Source organism: Topomyia yanbarensis, chromosome 1, assembly GCF_030247195.1.
Source record: "Topomyia yanbarensis strain Yona2022 chromosome 1, ASM3024719v1, whole genome shotgun sequence".
NCBI classification, from domain to species: Eukaryota; Metazoa; Arthropoda; class Insecta; order Diptera; family Culicidae; genus Topomyia; species Topomyia yanbarensis.
In genome coordinates, this window is record NC_080670.1 from 68,379,032 (window position 1) to 68,403,919 (window position 24,888).

Below are 24,888 nucleotides of genomic sequence, written 5' to 3' on the forward strand. Positions count from 1 at the left end.
TTAGGGCTGGATGTTGGCTCGAATCAAAACTTGTCGAAAGCAAACTAAGTTCATTTCATATCGTCAAACTGGCGCCCAAGTGATGAAATCGTTAGAATTCAACGGAGTGTTGGAGCGTTGCCAGAAAATTTTAATTTCCAGATTTAATTTTTCTAAACTTTCCAGTTAAGCTCAGCCGGAATGCTGGCTGGTTCTAATTAGTATTCCGGCTCCGGTGACGATTCTAGTTAGAATGTTTAAGGGGTACCATTTCGATGCGGCTTAGCCGACCCGCCGTCGGAAGCAAGCGAACCTGTGATCCACTCGTTTGCCCGGCTTACTCAAACATAGGGGCTATCCCTAGTTTAAGTCCGACTGAGCGGTAGCGACAGCACGCGCAAAAGCGATGTGGCGTAGCCACATTAGGTGATGAACGCAAAATAAAATTGGCAACGCTAGCAAAATGCAAACACAAATGAACACTCCGGATGAATCTATCGTCAATTGCCATTTCGACGAGTTTTAATTCGAGCCAATAATATGGGCCCCGGTACGTCTAATGACAGCGCAAAAAAAGAATACTGGTAACAGGGTGGCCAGACCTACCGATTTATCGGTAGTCCTACCGATTTTGGTCTTCCCTACCGATTCACAGACGACCAAGGCAAAACTACCGATATTTCGTTATTCCTACCGAAAACTACCGATTTTTATTGATTTTGGACACATCCTACTCAACATTCATTTTTTTGTTGGATTTGGTCTGAGATCTGTGTTGTCAGTATTTTACAATTCTATGTCAATACTACGTTTTTGGGACAACAACCCGGCCTACCGATAACTACCGATAAACTTTTAGTGACCCTACCGATATTAAGGAATTTTATCTGGCCACCCTGACTGGTAATCGAATTCCTAATAAACGAAACTTTTATTTTATTAATTACGAAAATCTGTTAGTTTACACATTATATTAGATCAAGGTTTACACTGTATATTAGGTCAAGAAAGTATACAAAATGTACAATATTACAATAATAATTAAATGACATCGAAGTGGTTACCATCAACATAATACAATTTCAGATTTGAATGGCAAAAATTCACGAAGCACTCAAACCAATTCAGTGGCTTATTGGTTCCTGGGAATCCGTTAGTGCTAAAGGACATTTTCCCACGATAGAACAGTTCACATACAATGAAGTGCTGAAATTTGAATCTATCGGGCAACCACTATTGAATTATGAAGCTCGTTCATGGAACCCGAAGTCAGGTGCCCCTATGCACCTAGAAACTGGGTTCTTGCGTATTCGACCTGGTACAACTCAACTAGCGTTTATGGTATCTCACAATTTTGGCCTTACTGTACTGGAAGAGGGTTTGGCACATGAAAATGGACTAGAATTGGAATCCAAAAATATCAATCGCATGTCTTTCGCGAAGGATCCTGCCGTAAAAGCCTTAAAAAAGGTATTCAAGCTGCATGAGAATGGAACATTGGAGATTCGAACCGACATGGAAACTGAAAACACTGCTTTAACCAATCATCTTACGGCAATTTACAAAAAGGTGACAAAACGATTTAATTTCGACTAAGGTAAGTAATAGTAGCTGTAACCATCGGCGTTGCTGGCAATAAACCATTGTGAGTTCTGCTGCGTAGTCGACACCTGACTAACAGAGTTGTTGTTGAGGTCCATATTGAGTACTGTCGATGGTGCAGCCAGCGGTGGTGCTGAAGGAGGCGGCTGATTGTACATAGGCATATCATAATAATACTCAGGAGCCTGAGGTGATGGTGTTGTTGGGTATTGCAGTTCTCGTTGAAGATGCCGAATATATTGAATGGCTAGTCTGAAATATGATTAAGAAAGATGAACAGATGACATCCTTTGGCTTATTGATATTATTTCATTTTGATCGGGTTTATGTGCTGTCCGTATCATTTACCTTAGACACTCAATTTTGGAATATTTTTTTCCTGACGGTTTGGCATGTGGAAGCTTAGAGCGCAGCATGTCAAATGCACGATTCATGTCACGCATTCGGGTTCTTTCTCGATCACAAGCTGACTTTTTATAATCTGAAATTTGAAAGTAATTAAGGAAAGAGTTTCGAATGAATGTTTTCAGGATTTTTTGTAATATAAATAATCATGTTTGTGCCTTGCTCATAAAAAAAAGATTAATGATATTTTCGTTTTTAACAGTGCACTACACCGATGTAGTCGGTGCTAAACTTATTCGAACTTAGGGTGATTAGTCTATTTCTTTTTTTTTTTGCTCTACACCGGAGTAATACTAGGTAGAACGAATGTCGTTTTCGTTTTTGACTGTGCACCACACCGGTGTAGTCGTTGCTACACACACTCCAACTTGGGTGTTCAGTAGACTGGTTCAATTTTTGACCAGGCTCTACTGATTCCTTTTATGGCCCTTAGTAATTTCGCAAATTATGGTACCGATCGGTTGTGCCTACGGTACGGACCCTCAACAAATTAAATCGGTGAAGATAGAAAATAAATTCTTAAAAAATCACCTCATCAATCAATTCATGAGAACATTATATAATTTTAAAGGTATTTTTCTACTGAACACATTCGTGAAAATTCGCTGAGAAAAATTATTAACTAAAGAAGCAGTATGACTTCAAAACAAGTGGATTTTATTATTCATCATAGCAACCCTGTTTGAATTGCTCCATCGTAATACAAGTGTAAACTAGAGCACTCTAGTTATGGCATATTCGTTTTTGACAGTGCACTACACCGGTGTAGTCGGTGCTACACTCATTCAAACTTGGGTGTAATCAGTCTATCTCTTTCTTTGCACTACACCGGTGTAGCACCAAGAAAAAAACGAAAACGCCAAGACGCGTTTGACGTATCCAAACGAGCAGAAATCTGGCGTATTTCTATTGTGAATACGTCAAATTTCATGTTCGTATGGATACGTCATGGCCTAGACTTGCCACCCACCGCTCTCGTATGGCAAATACAGTTACTCAAACAGGGTTGCTATAATTAATAATAAAATCCACTTGTTTTGAAGTCATGCTCCTTCTTTAGTTAATAACTTTTCTCAGCGAATTTTCACAAACTTACAATGTTCCACGAATGTGTTCAGTAGAAGAATACCTTTAGAAATATATAGTGTTCTGATGAATTGATTGATGAGATGATTTTTTAAGAATTTATTTTCAATGTTAACCGGTTTTCCATACTAATTTCCATATAAACTTTGAAATTTTCGGAGGGTCCTTAGACACAAGCGATCGGTACCAGAATTTGCACAATCACTAAGGGCCACAAAAAGAATCAGTAGAGTCTGGTGGAGCTAAAAGTCAAAAATTGAACCAGTGTAGTGTTCAGTCTGTTTCTTTTTTTGCACTACACCGGTGTAGCACAAGGTAGAAACGAAAATGCTATAAACAGTTATACTAGATTATTTAATACGGTCACGTATGAAATTCTCACAGCCGGTACTACAATGAGACCAAAACATAATTACTACTGCCAAATTCTTGGAATTACAGCACTAGATCATAGGTAGTCATAAGAAGACACAGCAGACTGGACAGAATTATATATTCTGTTCCACTGCAACTCGACATCGTGTTCTCCGAATAAAAGAACGGAGTTCAGAAAACGGTCTTACCTTATAGGGTCTAGTAACACAGTTTACAGCGGGTGTGGGATTGTTAGGGTTTCTGCAAAATATCGCATGTGCGAAGGGGATTGGTAACCGAGCGAAGACGTAGAAAAGGTGAAATGAGAATGAGCGATGAAATAAAACAAGATAAGGGAGTTTATATATATATATATATATATATATATATATATATATATATATATATATATATATATATATATATATATATATATATATATATATATATATATATATATATATATATATATATATATATATATATATATATATATATATATATATATATATATATATATATATATATATATATATAATCCGAACAAAACCTAGATACTATAAAGGCGAAGATGAATGACATACGTACAATTCCTGTATTCGTTTAACAAATGGAAATGCTAAGTATAAGTAGTAATTACTACAAATTAAACTGGCAAGCGATAATTATATTATCTGCAGTAACATATGCTGAACATATCTATGTTATAATACGTTGGTTCTGTTGATAAATGAGAGTTGTTTGTGTTAATGGTTACCCAAGCATATGCTCATGGTTAGAGATACTATATGGGACCATATTAAGGTCCGCTATAGTTAATCAATCCCATAATGCACCATAAATATACCATAGTAAGGACCTTTGAAAATAATATCATAAATCATCCATTGCATAGTGCAATGATGGTCCTAAAATAATAATATGGCTTGTTAGCACTTGTGAGATATTCAGTTGAATACACCATCTCTGTAGCAAGTATAATTTCCATTGGTTAAACGATTTTTTTGGTATATAACCTTCTTAGGTTCCCACAACATCGATGTTTCGGGTTATACATAGTATAATAATACTTTGCAGAACTGGTTTTTGGTTTTATTGAATGTGAATCAAATCAAAATTAGAACTTCTAAACGAAGCGTCAAAAAGTGTTGGTTCTTAGCGATACAACCGGTATATAAATTCATTCATAATATATTTTGTTGTGGCATTGACTAATCTTTCAATATATCGGTCCTTTTTTTAAAATATTGGAAAAACAGGAATGATAGTTTTGAACGTTAATAAGGCCGATACAAATATTGTTTTTTTTAATTATGTCCCAGCACTAGACATTGTAATTCTCTCTCACTCACGCGAGAAAAAGCTTATCCGATGTCCAACTTTTCCGAGCTAAGATGAGTCGTCTCCACAAATAGTGTGAGAATAATTTTCCGGATGAAATTTATTTGATATTTTCCTTCTCATCGGAGAACCGGAGAATAATATTTTAATTTCGTGAAAATCAATAAAAGCGTCAAAATATACACTTAATTTCAAAGAAAAGCGACAAGGAAGTACGATAGACTTGTTTTTTCATGTTTTGGAATAGCGACAGCACGGCAGCGAGCGCAAGAAAGATACCGTGATAAACTCATTCGCTCATTCCCCGGCGGTTTTATTTATCCGGAGAAATAAGACGTTGTATTTATCCGAAGAAGTTGTGTGAGTGCCAATAACTTTTCGTGTGAAAATGTGAGTTTTTATTGTCACAGTACCAAAGCGAGATATGAGTGATAAATGAAATGCCAGCGCAGCACAAATTTTTTTCTGGATGGGGAGGGGAGGGGGTCACACAAAAAAAATATATATTTTTTAAAAGATTTTCCTTTGATCGTTCTTGTGGATGTTTCCGTAGGTCGATTTCAGATAGCGGGGTTGAACTGTTTGTTTTACTTAAGAAATTCAAGCAACCATTACTCAATCAATAAAAAGTTCATATAAGAAAGGTATGCTTACGTTTTTCGTTTTAAGCAATTTTCCGAACAGTGTAATTTCTAATAGCAGTTTAATCTACTTCTAAATTCTAAGTTAAAGCTTGAAAGTTTGCTAAAAACTTAATGTGAACATAAATGAGTAATTTTTGATATTATCCGAACTTTTGATTGCTTGGATAGTTCCGTCGTTGCGGCACATGGACCGACTTCTCACAAAAACTATGAAAATCGGTCAAATATAACAATACACAGACACAGGACATGTTACCTATGGACTTTTGGAAAACATTCTGGAATGAATCCAAAGGTGCTCCACAAATGTAAAGCTTCGCTAATGGACCTCTGACATTTTTTTCTATTGCGTATAAAACAGCCTGGCAAGCATTCTATGGATACTATAATTTTTCGAGCTCTGGTGGAAATGGAAGCTTTGTTTTATCGCTTGTGCTGGAAGACTTGCAGATTTCTTTGCTTGGTACATGACAGTCATTTGACTCTGTTGCGCACATATCTTCAAAATTATTACATTTTCCCCATTTTGTTGCGCACTAGGTAGCCGCATCAGAGAACTAAAAACTTCATTTGATAGTCATATGGATTTATGAATCGTACAGGAATCATCAGTGCATTTTGCCTTTCTCATTTACTCTCATTTACTCTGAAACTTTTCAATCGCGACCCGGAGTGCCGGGTGGCGTATACCATTAGATTCAAATCATCGAGATCTGACAATGTCTGTGTGTTTTATAGTAAGGTTAAAAATCATCAAAAGTGCATTGGCACTGGCGGGGACTGTCCTTACTTTTCTACCGTCTTTTTGCCCCACGAAATTGCATCAAAGCGTTACATTGTGGGTAGGCTGATTCGTTGTCGGGATATGTACAGCGAATTCAAAAAATAGCATGATCATTGGCGCTACCTAGTGGCAGAATTGAAAGCTAGCTCTTGATATTCCGAACAGATTTGCCGAACATAGTTACCCTGTACATGATTGAGATCACAAGATATTTCGAACAGAAAAAATGATGAAATTTCCATTTTGCTTGCTTTCAAAATTTTAACAATCTATTTCAGATATTATATTATATAATATTAATATTATTGCACTTTATATGTGTCTGTACAAAAAGGATTATATATTTGCCAGAACATTTTATCTGTGGAATACAAGTCTTTGCAACAAAATGATACCGGAAATTCTCAAAAAAGCACGAGTGCTCGGGGGCTAAGAGACACGTTTGACATGCCTTTGAATGATAGGATAGGATAGTTTTCAGGGGAATTTCACGCAGATTACTTGGGGTATCGCTTGATCCATTAAATTTGTTGTCCTTTCAGCTATTTGACTTCCAGTTTACCTCTTAGCTCCGAGCACCTTTTTGGATAATCGCAGCGGTGAACTTCCGTGAGCCATTTGGCTCCCGTTTCTGTGAGTCATTTAGTTCCTGTTCTCGCGAGATATTTAGCTACCATCTTAATGAGCCATTTATATCTTGACGGCGGAAATTCTCCCGATACTGATGCCCGTTGCGTGAGTGATTTTGCTCTCAGTTTTGTCGTTCTATTCGAATAATCCATACATCCTACTCAACGGGTCAACCAGTAGTTGGCTAGGTCGGTTTGACGATACCGGATGGAGCGTAGCATTTGGTTCACTGAAGACCGACGACCTACTCTATCTAATCCCTAGCATCTGGAACTAGCCTGCTCACGGGTTTCGGTCCGGCGATTCCAGTTGGTTCGTGGTGTCCGGTGCACTGGCGCCTCGACCAAAACTATGGTCGCTCTTGCCGTCTGCCCCTTAGCATAATCGATGTGGCTGTAAGATTTAGTCGGTCGTCGGTTATCACTCCCCCCCCCCCCCCCCTGACAGCGATTTTCGCCTGTTCCTGTCTTTCGGCTGCTAATCAACACCACCTCTGTTTATAATCGGCAATGGTCTCCGTGGCGCGTTCCTCTACCTCTTCTAGTGGTTCCGCGACTACTTGGAACACCACATCATCCGCGAAACCGACAATCGTTTCACCTCTGGGAAGGTTAAGATTCAATACACCGCGTTCCACACCGTCGGGCCGAGGAACGTCCACCGTAATTTTCATTCTCTTATGTTTGCCTCGTAGATCAGTGTTCGGTTCTAAAAGTAGATCTTTAATATCCTGCAGAGGTACTCAGGAATCTTCATGTAGTACAGCGAATGGACGAATGCTTCCCAGCTAACACTTTTGAAACATTCTTCGCGTCTGAGGTAACCACCACGCAGTAACGAAATCCTTTTCTCTGCTGTCTCCGCAATCGTTCGGATAGCATTCACTGTAGACCTGCCTATAAGGAAGCCGAATTGCAGGCCGTTCTCACGCTCCGTGTACTTAGCCTGTTAAAGTTTACTCTCTCTAATAGTTTTCCGACTGTACCATGGGACATATTGACGTACACACTAAACGATCTTGTTTTGCTGGCATGGGCAGCAACATCGCAGGGATGCCACATTGAAATCTGTGTTTCGGTCAAAAAATCTTTTTACCATCTGTGATGACTAAAACAGGAAAAAAATCTGTGAGAAATTTCCAAAAAATCTGTGAAAAATCAATCTTTCCAAAAATCTGTGAAATTTTCAACAAAATTCCAAAAATCTGTCATCTGTAAAAAGAATCTGTGATAAAAATTGTGAAAAAAAATCTGTGATATTACAGAAAAATCTGTGAATATGGTAACCCTTCTGTCGCTTCCAGTTATCGCTCTTCCTGAACATATACGGGGTAAGTTTGATCAAATGAGACTTATTTCAGTAACGTACGATAAGATTATTCCCTCTAACAAAATCATCTAAACAAAATACAAACAATATTCTAAACATGTTCAGCATCTATCGTCATTGTGATAGGGTACAAGAAAAAATCAGTCCCTTGATGTTGTAAGCAATGGGAAAATTGCGGTGTAATGTAAAGAGCAGTACACTAATTACGTAAGACTTTTTTAGAAATTTTCAACCTCTCTCCCCTGAACTCCGCTTCCCGCTACCTAAGATCTTATCATGGTTTTCGTAATTAACCATTAAAGGGTTGTGTACAGGACACGGCTGCGGTCACATTCAAAAAGTAGCATTTTAGATCTTTGGCAATCGCATGACAGAACATTTTCCGAATATTTTGCGATATTGAAGCGAAAGTTTGAATAGAAGTATATTAGCCTAATATCACGAAGGATATTAACACACTCGTCAGACGATGTGATTGTGATTCAAGTTTCCAAATAGAACAATGTATCACAAAGAATTGAGAAATTCTGTAACTGCTCCAATACCATCGATAATTAAGGAGGAACAAACAATGATGCGAAAATCGAAAACGAAAAATCAGTTTTTTATCGAACTATGTGTTAGACCTTCATGAAAATCAATCATCTTATGTAGAATATTGTTACAGTACCGCTGATTCCTTTTTCGTGAGGATCTAGTACCCGGTGTATAAAAAAACTGCATCTTTCGTTTTCGATACCAATGGTCGTTCGTCCTTAACCGTTGTGTGTCCGACGCGGTACCCGGGTACCTTTTTAAGTTTCAATTAATTAAATTCCTATGTTTTATCCATAGCTGGAAATTGAAATTTTGTGACATCTTAGAACTTCACTACGTCAAGTTTTTGGGTTAATAATATTGTTGATATAGTAAGGGTGGGAGTGAGGAGGGGCTCCCGCTTTTTTTTTACTACGTAACATGCCGACGTGGGTACCCACAAAACTAAAAAGCCCATAATTAAGGTAATATCCAACCGATTTCGATACTTTTGGTCGTTTTGGATTCAGGAACTCATCCACTTTTGGACTTGGTAAAAATGAATCGGGTTACATCATTCGGTTCCCGGGAATCCGGGTTTCCGGAAGCAGGTTCCAGTGCAGGGGTACAATTTGCGAACTTCAATGGAATACTAGCAATATGGGTATCAAAATTCTTGGAATTGCATCAGTAGGCTGTATCTCGTGGTTTTGGAACCATTTGGTGATTTGACCCCGGAACGGACATTCCGGAGCAGGTTCCCGTGGGGCCGTGAGTGGCCATTCCAATTCCATTTTTCAAATTGCCATAGGGTCCCGTAACAATAAAAAACAGACTTCCGAGACAATTTGAAGAGTTTTGATACTCATATTGCTAGGACATTATTAAAATTTACAAATCATATCCTAGTACTGGAACATTACTCCGGAAAATCCGGATTGCCAAAAACCAGATCCATTATTCCGGTTCTAATGCACAGAATCAAAAAGTGGACGAGTTCCTGAATCCAAAACATCTAAAAGTGTCCAAATCGGTTAAAGTAAGCCATAGTTATGAGCATTTAAATTTGTGGGTACCCGGGTACCCTCGTTGGCCTGTTAAAGGTGTTTTTTTTGTTGGACACATAACTGTTAAGCCGCTCCACACGTTGGCAACGATCGTATCCTGCCAGTGCAGTACTAATTCCCATGGTGCCTAGATTTGGTTTGATAACCTGAATGTCCATGGCACAAATAAGAAATAGTTTTCTCTTCCTATAAAAAGAATAATTTTCATAATGATTTCATTTTTCATATTTGTTATATGATATTACGTAAAAAATGACAAACCCTTCCTCCCCTTTAGAGAAGGTTTTCTAAGATATTTTGAAGCTATCCCTCCCCCATGTTCTCATGTTAGTGTATGGGCCCTATGGTCAAACAAATTATGGACCACACATGGTAGAAGTCGTGGTAGTTGAATGGGATAAATGGCCTGCGTTAAGCCAAACCGAACTGAGCGCCATAATTATTTTCTAGTATGTTTCATGCTAAAAAGCATTATTGGATAATTTACCATTAACATAGCAAGTTAAGGAATACTTATTTGCTTTGGTTTGCTATTTGTGTCCTCAAAAATAAATAGACATGGGTGTTGCTAGTACAATATTGGATGTACTAGCGTTTTTGGAGCGCTTGGTTCGCTTTGCCTTAACGCAGGCCAAATAATGGTTTAGTGATAACTCAATGTATGGTGTAATAATGGGGCAATGTTTGGTTTATTATTGAGGCCTTAAATGGTTTTTAAGGACTATCTATGGTGCTACTATAGAGGAATTCATGGTCGTTCAATGATAGAAACAATGCCCCATTAATAGTAGTTCACATGGCCTATCGTTTACAATCCACAATACTGAATCAAAGTGTTTTGATGGCTGTAATGCCATGCTCCTCGTCCTCGGAAGTTATGCTTATTTTACGGGATATTTCAAAGGTGGATCCCATTTCAAACACCCCGAGATCTACCTATCTTGCCACAATCGGCGATGGTCCTAAATGATCATATGGGTACTATTTCCGCCCCATACATACACCGTCTTTGTACCAATGCTTGAGACATGACCCTTTTGTTTTGCTAATTTTTCAAAATTGTTGTTTTTATATCAGTGTTGCAATTTTTCATTTATATGCTCAGGATTTCATTAATTTTTTAAAATACGCTTCTAAGTGGTCTTCCATCTATCACATATTGATTTTTGATGGTTTTAAGGTTGTAGAATACCAATATAATATACGAAATTTATATTTTTACATACACTACATTTTTTTAATTCTTCGCAATGAATGTAAGTGGCCCAGTCAGATCAGCTGGAAATTATCTCGGCATCGGTTGTGAAAACCAGTCGAAATGCTGGCGGAAAACAATCAGTGTTCCTGCTCAAATTCCGGCTGGTATGACCTTATTTCGCGTTTGTAAGCTCCTTCATTTAGAGCTCAAGCAATAACGGGTGTAATTAAAAAAGTTATGTCGATAATGTCTGGTACATAACCGGTGCGTCGTGATTACTTTGAATATTTCATTCAAAAGTGCCGAATCTCTGCGACGAATATATTCTCATTTATTTAAGTTTAAAATGTCAATGTGGTGCACTTGCAATTTTGGAAGAAACAATGAATTTCTACAATTGGTTTAACCATACGTTATAAAACTCGTAACGTAACGCAAAACTATTTTTTTTAAACTCGTAGCTAATTCGACAAAGTTGTTAACCAAGGTTTGAACCATAGGTTCATAAAGTTTTTTTTATATTGAATTAAATAGCTACCTTTATTAATGTAAATGCGAAATAAATTATTTTCTCATATTAAATCCCACACAAATTTTTAACGTATTGCGTAATCCTGCGAAGCAACGAACCGCTACCAAATTGTGCACAGGCTTTCGGGACTTGAGCGTTTCAGAGTTAAGGGGCATCAAATAATAACAATTATGAATCTCGTTATGCAATATTCAGAGAAATTTCTTGAAAACTTTAGCTCTGAACTACTTTACATATACAAATTAATTCATTGCTCTTTATAATTCTGTAGGAGATTTTCGTAGATTTCCAATGAATCCTTGCAAAAAATGATGTGTAGCATACTTTTTGGGTTAGAGATTTTAAGCATGTCAACTCCTGAATAAGATTAATAATCAATTTATAAAGGAAGATTATAAGAAGAAGAGATAAAAATATGTTAAAAAACAAATTTGTCGCCATAAAACTCATCTGGGAATTGAATACATGTTCAAAAAATAGATAAAACGAAAATTAACATCAATATTTTAAACTGCCCATAAAAGCATAAGAGTCCCATATGGATTTCTATTGAAAATGAGTTATCTGTTGGATTGTATTCTGTATCACCACTGAATCACAATGTACAAATAAAAAAATATAAAAACATGGTTGTCCCATTCATAAGGCTCAATGAAAATGTAGATCTTCAACAGCGTTTTTCTCGGCTTGCTGTTTTTCAATATGGGACTCTTATGCTTTTAGGGGCAGTAAGTTATTTGAAAAAACTTTAGCATAAATGATATGATACATTAGAAAAGCTCAACTCCACCACTCGGTCAATTAAATCAAGTATTTATTCTTCCAATAAGTTTTGAAAATATTCCAAAAAGTCCTTCTAAACCTGTCATAGTTTACAGATGAACCATACGAAGTCACAAACAATCCGTCAGAATCCAAGAAACAGTCGAATTTTATCGAATTCATCAGGCTGATCAAATCGCTTCAAATAGTTAACCAAATCAGAGGTAGATAAAAAAGGTACATGTGCTTAATTGATTTTGCAAGAACCAACAACAAAATCGCAATACAAACTGGTTGGACCTAATTTCTTCGCAGTCCATACATTCATCCTACATTTTCAATAAGTCTACCATTTTGTTTTTATTCAAAAAATATTTATAAATTTTTTTAGGTGAAGTTAAATTATTCTTAAATTTGCCTTTAAACTAGAACAATACGCACCTTTCTCTATCTCTAGTGCACGCTTTCTCCAAACATTGTTTTCGTAAGATTCAAAACTGTCCACATTATCCGAACTTCTCAAGGACACATTCGTTCCTAGTAAACTGATACTACCGGCACTAGTAACTGGCGAATTTGTATGTAGCCTACTAAAATTGTGAATGCTGAACTCATCACTATTATATCCTATGTTCATGTCATGCTGGATACCAACTGTTGCACCGGATTTACTATGATCGATTGTTAGCACTGAGGAACCACGGTTGTTCGAACAAATCTGCATCAACGGAGCCGGTGGTGACGTTAGAATAGGTGGCAATTTTGAAATGCTATCTGGTTCAGAGCTCCCACCCTGTATTCGGCTAGAGGATCGCAAGACACGTGTTTCGAGCTTGTCAATATTCATCACCGTGCTCGAAATTGGCAAAATGCTGTGCTCCCTTTTAGATTGTGGCTCTCGTCGATGGACAATCGTTAATGGTTCACTGCTACTGTCTACCTCGACGTCCAAGGAAGAATTGCTGGTCGTCGCGTATTCGCCATCGTTACTCAGATCGTTTGGAATTAGGTCGGCAATATTCATTGCTTTGTGGAACACACTGCTTTTAATAAACAATAACTCTTTATCGGAAATATATACAGGCATATAAAAATGTTGTTTAGAAAACGATGGTCTGCTCCCATGTAATGTCTGATTATGAATGAATAACAGTTCCGTCTAGCCAGCGGACAATCGTATTTTCCTCCCATGGTATTGTGGTACCGAATATTACCTTTACGAGGTGTATAATGCCAATGGCGATCGACTCGCAAAGAATACACGTGGTTTAGGAGAAGATTCTTGATGCACATCTAGCCATACTAGGTTGGAGGTCGCGACAAAACATACGCCGAAGAAAAACAGAAGTAAACTAATGTTGCTCATTATTCTAATATAGCGTCTCATGATTGAACTAGATGGAAATATTTTTGTTTATTTTTCACTTTTTTCCTTGGTACAAACACATTTTTTCTCCTTCTAGGCGACAATTGTGTGCACAAGTGGTTTTGAATCGCACCGCGGTTTGAAATACATACCTTTCTTACATCTTTTCTCGCATTCCCTTTTACCGTACCTATTCAACACAATTTGCTTTGGTTCATCGTCGTTGGGAGGCTAAGGGAATAAAAGATTGTTCCAGCATATTATAAAATTTTAATATAGTTTAGCGAGCTAAAACACCGTGTCAAGTTTTGTATAAAAATATTTTGTATAACAAGATACTTATTACTTTTGAACTGAGGATTCCTTTTCACTAGGTAAGGTGTCGAGCCCATATTCACCTGTCTACCATTGTCACCTATTCATGTTGTTTTTTTTTACAATTGCGTCAACTATATTTGATCCCATATAGCAGTGGTTTTCAACCTTTTGGTTCAATGTACGAATATTGATCCCAATGATTTACCCCTTTCTGAAAATTAAAAATTAATACTTTTAAACTAAAATAAATCATGAATAAAAAAAAAACTTTTAACCCTAGAACGTTACACTTACTTTTTAACAAATTTTACTCATCTTTGCGTAAAATGTGATTTGTTGATTGGTTTTTAGAAAAGATTCTCAGTATTGTTTTTTGGATTTCTTCGATTTTCGATTTTTTTGTTCCTCTGGGCCCCGAAAGCAGCGTGACATTCCACATTACATTGGATATAGTCCATGAAGTGACTAAGAAATTTGCCGAAGCTAATTTATGTTTATTTGTCTATTTGGTAGTAGAAAAAAGAACGCGATGGAGCTGAATTTTGTTTTAACTCTCTCCAGCAGGGTGGCAGCTGCGATTGCATGTGATCTCGCTTTAGATGTAGGGTACGATCACTGTCGCCAATGGGATAATCATGTGTTTTTTCTGAGACTTTACATATTCCAGGGATAACATAAGGGTTTGTGCACTGGGCCGGAGTCCCAAGAGTTGCAAGTTCGAATCTTGCCTCTGGGGGGAATTTTGTTCACATAATTTCGCTTTCGCTTAACTCACCATTTCAACCTGTTATCCCCGTCGAATACCACCAAAAATGTATATGCGTAAAGTTCTTAGCGACTCTTGAAATAAATCCTAGCGGCTTAAAGGCCTTAGAAATAGTGTACTCAATGTGGCGCTTGAAGTTTAGTTCGGGATCTAAGTAGACTCCCAAAAGACGATTCCCGTTTAAAAACAAATTGTGAAATATTGTAGTCGAAATTAGCTTTCGAGTGTTTGCGAGTAAAACATATATCTTGGAACACTTGGAAGCATTTGGCATCATCCTGGGACTGGGACTGCAAGAATTCTGTGTTTATAGCGTTCTTGATAAGGCGAAATAGTTTGAAGTCATCAGCAAACGAAAGTTTCATTCACTTCAGAAAATGGTTTAAGTCGTTTAAATAGAGCAATAGCATGAATAGTACTTTACAAAAGTGTCTGATAATATTTAAAATAATTGGTTACTTGGCTTCACTCATATTGATTGCTGTTTCAACTTACCTCGGTAGGAAGAGAGTTGAAACAAAGAGAACACTGTTACAAAAATCAATATATTGATGCTTTGCTATTGATTTTATCCTGACGTGATGTAATAAAAAATAAACAGATGGAAATTTAAAAATAAGCTATCATCGAATGACAGGTTTTGTTGATTTATCTAATAAAAACAAAAAGCTGTTCAACCCTCCTCGGTCTCCCTTACTGGACACAAAATTCTTTTTCTCCTGTTTGTTCAGTCAGAGTATCTCTGCATATTTTTCACATGGTTACTTATTGTACTCGATTAATGCCAAGGGGAAGAGCTAATCGATTATTTGAAACAACCGGTTAGTTTAAAAGAATAGCAGAAATCATGCTGTTTTGCTTGGTTTTAGAATTATATTAGATAGTAAGTTGTAACATATGGGAGCAGCAGAGGAAACTAAAACGTATCGTAGCATGTTTCATGTAATGATTCAATAGTCTTCTCCGCTGGAATGAGACGAGAATGAATAAGAAATGAGTTTTTATAGATGCAAGTTTATTCGCGAATTATGTTGCACACTCTTGAGAAAAGCTATACTTTTAATGTCACAGTGGTCGTGTCTTATACACAACCCTTTAATTTTTTTCTAGTGCATATAGAATTTCAAAACTATTTTTGCTTAAAAACGGTGGTGGCAAGGAACACGAAAAAACATTTTTATGAAGATAGGTGCTTCCCTCGCAGTGCTAGAAGCTGCTCTTTTTTCCTTCTCAATACAATTCTCCTAGTCCTAGAATACTTATAATAGTCCAATTGCGTGGAAAACGTAGTTGAAGACAGTCTAAATGGTTTTATCAGTTTTCAATAATGTTGCAAAATCACAAAGATGTCGCCAACGTAAACACCCTTCCCAAGGTTTAGGGGGTTGACGGTATTGGAAACAACTTCAAGCATATTGCGTGCATCAGTCCTACAGAATCTCTGACAGACAATTGCTTTAAGATGGTTATTGCATTACGCCTCGATAGTGGTGCATCGAGGAGACCAAGAGGGCTTATGCGCCTTTTTTATGTTATATGTTTCTTCATACTCTGAACCTGCGCATACCAACGCTAAACCACTGGTCTGTGCGCGGTGATGTGGGCGCATGGCGGGTCGACGTGGATTGACTTTTGCTGTGTGCCGTGTTTGCAAATATTGTTCTATTTGTGGTATTCGTGGACGGGGCTCACAGTGGGAGTCATTGTGTGGCCATTTATCGGTCGACTTCGTCATCATGCATATACCAATTAAATTAATTTAATAAAGTAGAATAAGTAGAAACCTATTAGTTGTCGCTTTGTAATAATCGTAGTTTTTCGTACTAGTGTACAATTGTTATGTGCTAGTCGTATGTGTATCTATGTATGTGTTCGTCTAAGTATTTGTGACAGTTGAATCAGGGAATGGATGCAGAACTGGCGTATATGATAGAATAGTTGCTAACACTTCTGGTGATCAATTTGAGCATTTGGTTCTATTCATTCGGGAAAGTCGGGTTGGATAAATTAGGGTACAATGAATTTACCGACGCACGTGAGTCATCCATTCCCGGCCAGCATAGCATGATGAAAGTCTAACAGCATGCTATTGGCGTTAATGATAAATATACAACATTTGCTGCATTTAGACGAGTTGGATTGCATGTTACATGTGTTTTTCTATGCTACTTCATTAGTCTGTTCTTTTGTACATCTTGCTTGCATTGCTAAAAATTAAGCATCAGACTCACGGTTCGCGTGCGATCAAACAAGAATACACGCTACATCATAAAATCTAAATTATAAACGCGAAGTCATATACACATGACAAACACGTTTCGACTCAATTCGGCTTGGTAATTTCCCAACAGCCGTGTAGTCAGCAAATTTAGAAACTGATATCTCAGTATATTTGTTAGCTGATTTTCTATGAAATATTTTCCGAGTATCAGTTATGAAACGTCACTTTTACTGAGAGTCAGTCAAACATTTTTACTGAGATCTCAGCTGTTGAGATTTCGGCAAAAGAGGCGAAAAAACTGAAATTCAGCAGAAAAAAATAAGTATGTTAATATACAAATGCTTGAGCCCTTTCGCGACCATCCACGGAACCTACACCCGCGATCTCGGTAACATCCCGGTGATAAAGTGAATGTCTCAGAAATTTTCAAACGCGGTCTCAAGCGTGAACCTAAAAACCCCCGCGGTCGCACGATCATGAATCGGTCACTTCCGGATGTTTCTATCCTTGATATCAGCAGACTAGGTTCATGCCTTCAATTGGTTCAATTAAAAAAGAAAACTCTCATATCCACTGGACACCACGTTACATGGCGACATGACCAAGGACTCTAGTGATATGGGGTAACTTACTCCCTGTCAGAATGTAAATTGTACACTGAAAACTAACTATCAGAGAGAAGGTCCGCGTGACCATCCAAGAACGCACGCGTATATAGGAATGGCCACACGGTTACAAATCTCGTACACGCGAAGTCACATGAACGCGAGCACACGTGACAAACGCGTTAACATACGAACGCTTAAGCCCTTCGCGATTAACAACGCACTCCTACGTTTGCGATTGCGCAAACTTAATAACACGCCGGTAATAAGGAGAACGTTTTTGCACTTACGTAGTTTCAAACGCTGTCTTCAAACGTCCGCTTTCGCGCGCTCATTAATCGGTCACGGTGGTGACATCACTGGGAACTCCAGTGATATGGAAGATCTCACTCTCTTTTAGAATTTTTGCCGTACACTAAGAATAAAGTATTAGATCCGCTGTCTGCGCGAATATCCAAGAACACGCGAATATGCGAAAGGAACACGGTTATGAAATAGAATTTATACACGCCAAGATACATATGAAATGAGCACTTGTTGCGCTCGAACTCACGCAATCGACAAAGTAAACAAACCACCGTGTGTTGTCAAATATAAACTTCATTCATCATGAGTTCATTCGTGTCGTCATATTGTAGCACTCAATTGCAATAAGTTCAGTTCTTGAGCTGATACTTGTAAATGATAGTGCTCTGGTGAAACGTAATAGCCACATTTATGAGCCCTACTTGTTTTTGTGAGCAAATCTTGCCTAACTCAAAAGTTACAGCCTGTTTAAAACGTTGTTGTTTTTAAACAACATGGGTATGAAGGGGTTTATTGTCCTAGAATGGCTCAACCTATCTTAACACAGCTAGGCCTATCGTGGCAATTTAACACTAATAATTTGTTAGGGTTATGTTGTTAACTTTCTGAGATAGTCAAAAAACGACATATTTTAAGCATTGTAACCAACGGGTTTCAATTTCTCCAACTCGACCCAAATTAATATGAAAATTTGTTTTGTTTTATATTGTTTATCTATTTGAGAGTGATAATTATATAAATTTGAATTTAGCAGAATCAAGGGGCAAACTTTGATCGAAATATTTGAATTGTATAATGAATTTACTAACCTATAATTTTAAAATCTAGCTAGGTATAATACTAAACCATGCGCCAAAAAAAAATAGGAAAAATAGCGAAGTAATCACTCTCAAAAGAACATTGAAAGCTAGGGTATAATAACCGTCAATTTAAAAATAATCGCTAATTGAGTATTAGGGTGGCTACATACGAAACTCTGCGTCTACGGGATGTAGAGCCACGATCAATATAGTTGGCAGGTTTCGTTGCGTTCGGGATATGAGAGTGAGAGTTCCGGTATGGGAGAGAGAGCAAGGACTATAAAAGGAGATGAAGTGATGTGGGTAGGTCTCTTTTATTAAGTACGACACTAGTGTGACGGGAATGCGGTCCCTCGAGCGCGGTTTAAGGATTAAACCAAAAAGCTACATTCGGGCGAAATTTTAAGTGAAGTGTGCCATTAAAAATCACGTGATCGTTGTGATATAGTGAGGCGGGAAGTTCGTGGAGTGGTGTCCTTTGGACGAAGAAAAGCGCTGCTATCAGGACCAGCAGTGAGCGTGTCGAAAAGTTAGAGGTCCTATAGCTAGACGCATGCCCGAATTAAAATATGTCGTGCGGCTTCCCCCTCTAAAAAAAAACCCACTCTTATTAGTGCACCCTGTAAATCTAGTGTCCGCTCGAGTACGCCCTGATCGTACGTCAACACACGATCCCGCATCCCGTCGATCGATCACCCCACGCGGGTGACTATACCTCATCGATCTCGCCATTACGATCGATGTGGAATACCGTTGTGAAAAAAGACACGTTGGACCCAACACTAAGAAGCCTGACTCCGCATCCTGCCCCCCCCCCCCCTTCGTCGTCACATCAGCAACCACTACTACGGTGGTAGTCCGATCCAGCTATCCCACACTACCCGGCCATCGTGAACTCTCACCGAACGCCTACGACCCGTCACCACCACCGTTGCGACCGGCGAGTCGCTCAGTAAGGTATGTGAGTACCCCTAACATGACCTGTCTGCTCTGTCCGGACGAACAGTCTATCCGGTAGTTTCTACCCATCAAGGCGCCCACCCAACTAACGGCCGCACCATGCTAGCCAACGAAAATGAATAAATTGTAATTTGTAAAGTAATGATTGCGCAAGATAAAATTTATAGAATTTAATCTAACTTAAAAATTATCTTTCAATAATAACCGTGAAATGCAGTTAAACTAGTCTTTTTACATAATCGGTTCCGAAAAAGATCATTGTGAGGTCATTTTGGAGAAGGTAAGTGCCAATCTGTCGTTCTATCTCCTAGTTTGCCCAGAGAAAGAGTAGTTAGCCGGGAATCGTTTATTTTAATAAAAAGAGTGAAAATTGATTTCGTTTCAATTGGCGCAACAGCGTAAAATATTAAATAAAATATTTCTTCGAAATATTTTCTGTTTGTGAAGGGGAAGAACGATAAATTGGCACTGCATTTTTCGCGATCAGTCTGTTTAGACTCGGTGCATGATAATTATTCTCGACAACGTAATTAGTACATCGACAGCAGACGGAATAAGTTTGAAGAGTCCTAGTAGGCTTTCATTTCGGTTAGATTGCCGAAGCGATTTGACGCTTGTATTAATTGGTTTTCCCTCCAATGCTTTCGTGGTCATTCTAGGTTGCGTTCCGTGTTTTATGATACAAAATGGAGTCATACGGTTCATTTCCTCCGTCTCTTAATCGGGACAAAACATTCGACAAATGGTATCAGGATATGCGGGTGGATTTATTAGCTGATGATGAGCTTGCTTTTGAAGTGATAGTTCGGGAAATCGCAGTAGAGAGTGACAAATCGCAAATGCGACGTTGTCTGAGAGCTAGATTAAGAGTTGAGAAGGAAGAAGGAAAAAGAAGCATGACCTTGAAATCTAACCCGTTGATTCAGATAGAACTGTGTAAGAGTAAATTGGAGGAGATCGAGATGATTCTCCGGGAAAAGAAAGGCGATAGCCCAACAGCGTGCAAAGATCGTTTACTTCATCTTGGCGCAAGAACCCAATTGGCCTTGAAGTACGTCCCCGAGAATGCTAAAGACGATTTAGCTTTAATTTTTACGAAGGTTACTGACCACCTTTATTATTTCTATTACAAAGCTGTTATCTTGCAATCCACGGACAGTGATGCAGATGGGGAGGAAAATGAATTAGAAGGGGGGAGTATGCCGTCTTTAGCGGAAATTTTATCGAAAGCTCCGATGAATTTGGAAGTTTTGGAAGTGAATGTGAAAGTTTTGATTCATGAATTAGAGAAGCAAAAGAGGGCTGAAGAGCGAGAATTTTTGTTAAGAGCGGAAATTGCTCAATTAGAGCATCAATTACAGCAGTTAACAGTTAATCATGAAACTAGAAATCAGCAGGTACAGACTGAGATAATTGAGGAACCAACTGCCGTTCATGAACTGCCTCCTCTAGCGTTTCCTGTGGTGTCTTCATCTGCGGAAGGGCGCTTCGGCCAACCGATAGTGCACAATAACCGGTCGAGTTTTGGTAACTTTAAGCCCTTTGGCCTTGGTATGAGTACTTTTAACTCCTACCCAACAAACACGTATGTGGCGGCCAATTCATTTAGTCACCCAATTCCTTCAGTGTCAATTCAGCCTACCTTATATAATTTTCCAAACCCATCATCATACCAACAAACAGGGTGTGATTCATTCGTAAAATGGGCGAACCCTGTTTCAACCGCTCTTCCTTACAAGACCGGAGCTCCCTTCTCGGATTCCCGACCCTTCGGGCTTAATAATTACGGGAATTTACAACCGCCATTACCATCGCACCATACTCTTCCCGTATCCAAATGGGCGATAGAAAAGTATGCCGGGGACGATCAAGGATTAAACTTGAATGAGTTCTTGTTTAAAGTAAAAAATTTGGCACTCTCGGAAAGAGTATCAGACGTTGTGCTATTCGATTCAGCCCTGCACTTATTTACGGGGCCAGCTTTAAATTGGTACCATTCGATGCGTTCTACTGGTCGTTTGTATAACTGGGATCATTTGGTTATGGAATTACGGTGTGCCTTCGTGCACCCGGATCTTGATAACATGATTAAAATGAAGGTGTACATGCGAAAACAGCAAAGGAACGAATCTTTCCAGTCATACTACTATGACATAGGAAAATTGTTTCGATCAATGAGCTGTGACATTTCTGAAGATGAGAAAATGAAAATAGTTAATCAAAATATGCGCAGTGATTACCGCAAACAGTTGACTTTTCTTCCTATCTATGACCTTCCGTCGCTGATCGCCGCGGGAAGGAGAGTAGATGCAAATAACTTTTCCCTTTATAATAAGATGTTTGGAACTGAGAAGGTAAATACCGTAGCGGCTTTCCAGGAAAACAAAAAGGAAAGTAATAAACCACCGGCACGAGTCGATAATCGTTCACCCAACAGTGGGCTTCAAAACCGCCCAAATCAACAAACCCTTCGTCCCCCCAACAACAACAATGCTCCTCCCCACGGAGGTCCGTCGAATCGAAGTTTTTCGAAAAACAACTCAGCGATCCTTCCTATTCCAGTTGATAGTAATATACCTGGTAACTCAGGAAACAACTCTGGGCGAAGGCAGTCTTCAGCGCTAGACAAACTGGTTGACTCTCATCGACCCCCAGGGGTGCATGCGTGCTATAATTGTGGTAAATTAAATCATCAGCATGAAGAATGCCCAGACCCAAAGCGAGTTTTTTGTTTAATTTGTGGATTCAAGGGCTTCGAAACCACAAACTGTCCCTATTGTCGAAAAAACGGCATCCAGACGGACCAAAGTCGCGGTTCGTCCATGCAAACTCATCGCGCTTAAACTTCAGTGAGCAGGCTGATCCTGAACGATGGGAAGTAGCTACAGATAGTATGTATGCCCTTCCATTAGAAGTAAATCAGATTACTCTATTAGGTAAAGACGATAATCGGCCCTACATCCAACTGAACATTTACGGCATACCCACTCTGGCTCTACTGGACAGTGGTAGCCAATCAACAATGATAAATGCATCTATTTTTAATAAAATTAAGGTTAAGCTACGACCTCTGGATAATCCTATAATTTTGAAAACAGCTAGCGGAGAGGTCTTAAATATCAAAGGACAGCTGTTCATTCCGTTTACGGTGGATGGACAAACTAAGATCGTCAGGACTCTAGTCGTCCCTCAGCTTGCTGTAAACTGTTTATGTGGAATGAACTTTTGGAATAAATTCAATATTATACCTAAAATTGAATACACCGCATTCGCGGAAGAGTTGGAATCCACAAAACTGCCCCCCAATTCAACTTTGACTCCAGAGGAGCTGTTGAAAATTGAACATATCAAGAAAACATTCAAAGTCGCGGAATCAGGTAAGATTTCCGCCACCCCTTTAATATCGCACTATATAGAGTTGAAACCAGAATGGAGAGATAAGCCAGCCGTACGACAATTTCCGTATGTGATGTCTCCAAAGGTGCAGGGATTAGTCTCCCAAGAACTAGAACGCATGTTAAGTTTAGGTATCATAGAGCGCACCAATTCCGATTGGGCCTTGAATGTGGTGCCCGTGATAAAACCCAGTGGAAAAGTTCGACTTTGTTTGGACGCCCGAAAGATTAATGAGAGGACCGTGCGTGATTCCTACCCTTTACCCCACCCAGGACGAATACTTGGTCAACTTCCGCGGGCGAAATATCTCACAACAATAGACTTGTCTGAGGCATTTCTTCAAATTCCGTTGGAAGTACGGTCACGTAAATATACGTCCTTCTGCGTTCAGGGTAAAGGACTGTTTCGGTTCACCCGTCTCCCGTTTGGACTAACTAACAGTCCAGCAACGCTATCTCGGTTGATGGATCGGGTGTTGGGATTCGGGGAGTTGGAACCAAACGTTTTCGTATACTTAGATGACATAGTCATAGTAACGGAAACGTTTGAGGAACACGTTCGGCTACTTTTGGAGGTCTCTCGGCGTCTGAGTCAAGCCAATTTGGCTATTAACTTAGAAAAGTCGAAGTTTGGAGTTACAGAATTACCATTTTTAGGGTATATTCTATCCACTACGGGACTACGTCCTAATCCAGAAAAAGTACGCCCAATTGTGGAGTACGAGCGACCGGTAACCATTACCAAGCTACGGAGGTTTATTGGAATGGCAAATTACTACCGACGTTTCCTTCCCGATTTTAGTGGTATAGTAGCACCACTAACAGAATTGCTCAAAACTAAAAGTAAAGTAGTACAGTGGTCCGACGTTGCCGAAAAGGCGTTCAACACGATCAAGGAACGGCTGATCACTGCCCCGGTATTGAGTAGCCCTGACTTCAGTCAGGAGTTTGTAATCCAAACAGACGCTTCGGACGTAGCCGTGGCCGCCGTACTAACACAAACTCAAAATGGGAGGGAGCATGTTATATCGTATTATTCCCACAAATTGACGACTCCCCAGCGGAACTATCACCCTGCGGAAAAAGAAGCCTTGGCTGCCTTATTGGCCATAGAGGAATTCCGCGGATATATAGAGTGCAGTCACTTTACCTTAGTGACCGACTCATCGGCGCTAACTCATATACTAACCACCTCCTGGAAAGTAGGATCACGTTGCAGTCGGTGGAGTTTGAAATTGCAGCAATACGACCTGACAATCATTCATCGCAAGGGGAAAGAAAATGTGGTGGCGGATGCATTGTCACGGAGTGTAGCTTCAATTTCAAATACCACTGACTCTTCATGGTATACCTCGTTACGACAGCAAGTTCTCCAAAATCCCGACAATTACGTAGATTTCCGCGTGTCGGATGGTCAAATTTATAAATTTGTATCCGCTGGAAACACGCTGTCTGATAAACGATATGAGTGGAAGCTGATTCCGCCCTCCGAAGGTCGTCTAGATATTTTGAAGGCTAATCACAACGAAGCCATGCACCTGGGTTACGATAAAACTCTGGCTCGAATCCGACAGCGGTTTTATTGGCCAAAAATGGCCAAAGAAATCAAGCAATACGTACAAAATTGTGCGACTTGCAAGGAAGTGAAGGGACCGTCCACTCCGGTTACTCCACCGATGGGAGAAATGCGAATATCTGATCATCCTTGGCAGATCATCTCCGCGGACTTTGTCGGCCCTCTCCCCCGGAGCAAAAAAGGTAACCAGTACCTGCTAGTGGTGTTGGACCTATTCAGTAAATGGGTTCTACTACAACCCATGAAACGTATTGAGAGCTCCGCTCTATGCTCACACTTAAAAAATGGATGGTTTTACAAAAACTCCACTCCCGAGGTAATCATCATCGATAACGGGGCGAGCTTC

At 39.1% G+C, this 24,888-nt stretch overlaps 2 protein-coding genes across 4 annotated transcripts; one reads left to right on the forward strand and one right to left on the reverse strand.

Annotated features, from left to right (window-relative positions):
- Positions 1–541: 541 nt before the first annotated feature.
- Positions 542–1,839, forward strand: LOC131677863 (peroxynitrite isomerase THAP4-like). Its single transcript, XM_058957939.1, has 3 exons — positions 542–559; positions 879–1,000; positions 1,066–1,839. Exon 3 carries the CDS (start codon positions 1,072–1,074, stop codon positions 1,573–1,575), a length of 504 nt encoding a protein of 167 aa, XP_058813922.1. The 5' UTR covers positions 542–559; positions 879–1,000; positions 1,066–1,071; the 3' UTR covers positions 1,576–1,839.
- Positions 1,572–13,872, reverse strand: LOC131677860 (uncharacterized). 3 transcript variants are annotated; one of them, XM_058957935.1, is made up of 4 exons: positions 13,748–13,872; positions 12,671–13,269; positions 1,930–2,062; positions 1,572–1,833 (listed from the first exon to the last, which is right to left on the reverse strand). In XM_058957935.1, exons 2-4 carry the CDS (start codon positions 13,251–13,253, stop codon positions 1,572–1,574), a joined length of 978 nt encoding a protein of 325 aa, XP_058813918.1. In that variant the 5' UTR covers positions 13,254–13,269; positions 13,748–13,872. The 3 variants fall into 3 exon arrangements, with proteins under 3 accessions (XP_058813918.1, XP_058813917.1, XP_058813916.1); XM_058957934.1 differs by lacking the exon at positions 13,748–13,872 and adding an exon at positions 13,444–13,716; XM_058957933.1 differs by lacking the exon at positions 13,748–13,872 and having other exon boundaries at positions 12,671–13,716.
- Positions 13,873–24,888: the final 11,016 nt, after the last annotated feature.

Excerpts from the sequence above, each read along its gene's own strand:
- LOC131677863 (XM_058957939.1), top strand. The coding sequence starts at position 1,072 with ATGGCAAAAATTCACGAAGCACTCAAACCAATTCAGTGGCTTATTGGT.
- LOC131677860 (XM_058957933.1), bottom strand. The coding sequence starts at position 13,316 with ATGCCTGTATATATTTCCGATAAAGAGTTATTGTTTATTAAAAGCAGT. Across the intron at positions 2,063-12,670 it reads TGCACTAGAGATAGAGAAAG|ATTATAAAAAGTCAGCTTGT; the intron begins GTGCGTATTGTT and ends TTCAAATTTCAG. Across the intron at positions 1,834-1,929 it reads TCCAAAATTGAGTGTCTAAG|ACTAGCCATTCAATATATTC; the intron begins GTAAATGATACG and ends ATCATATTTCAG.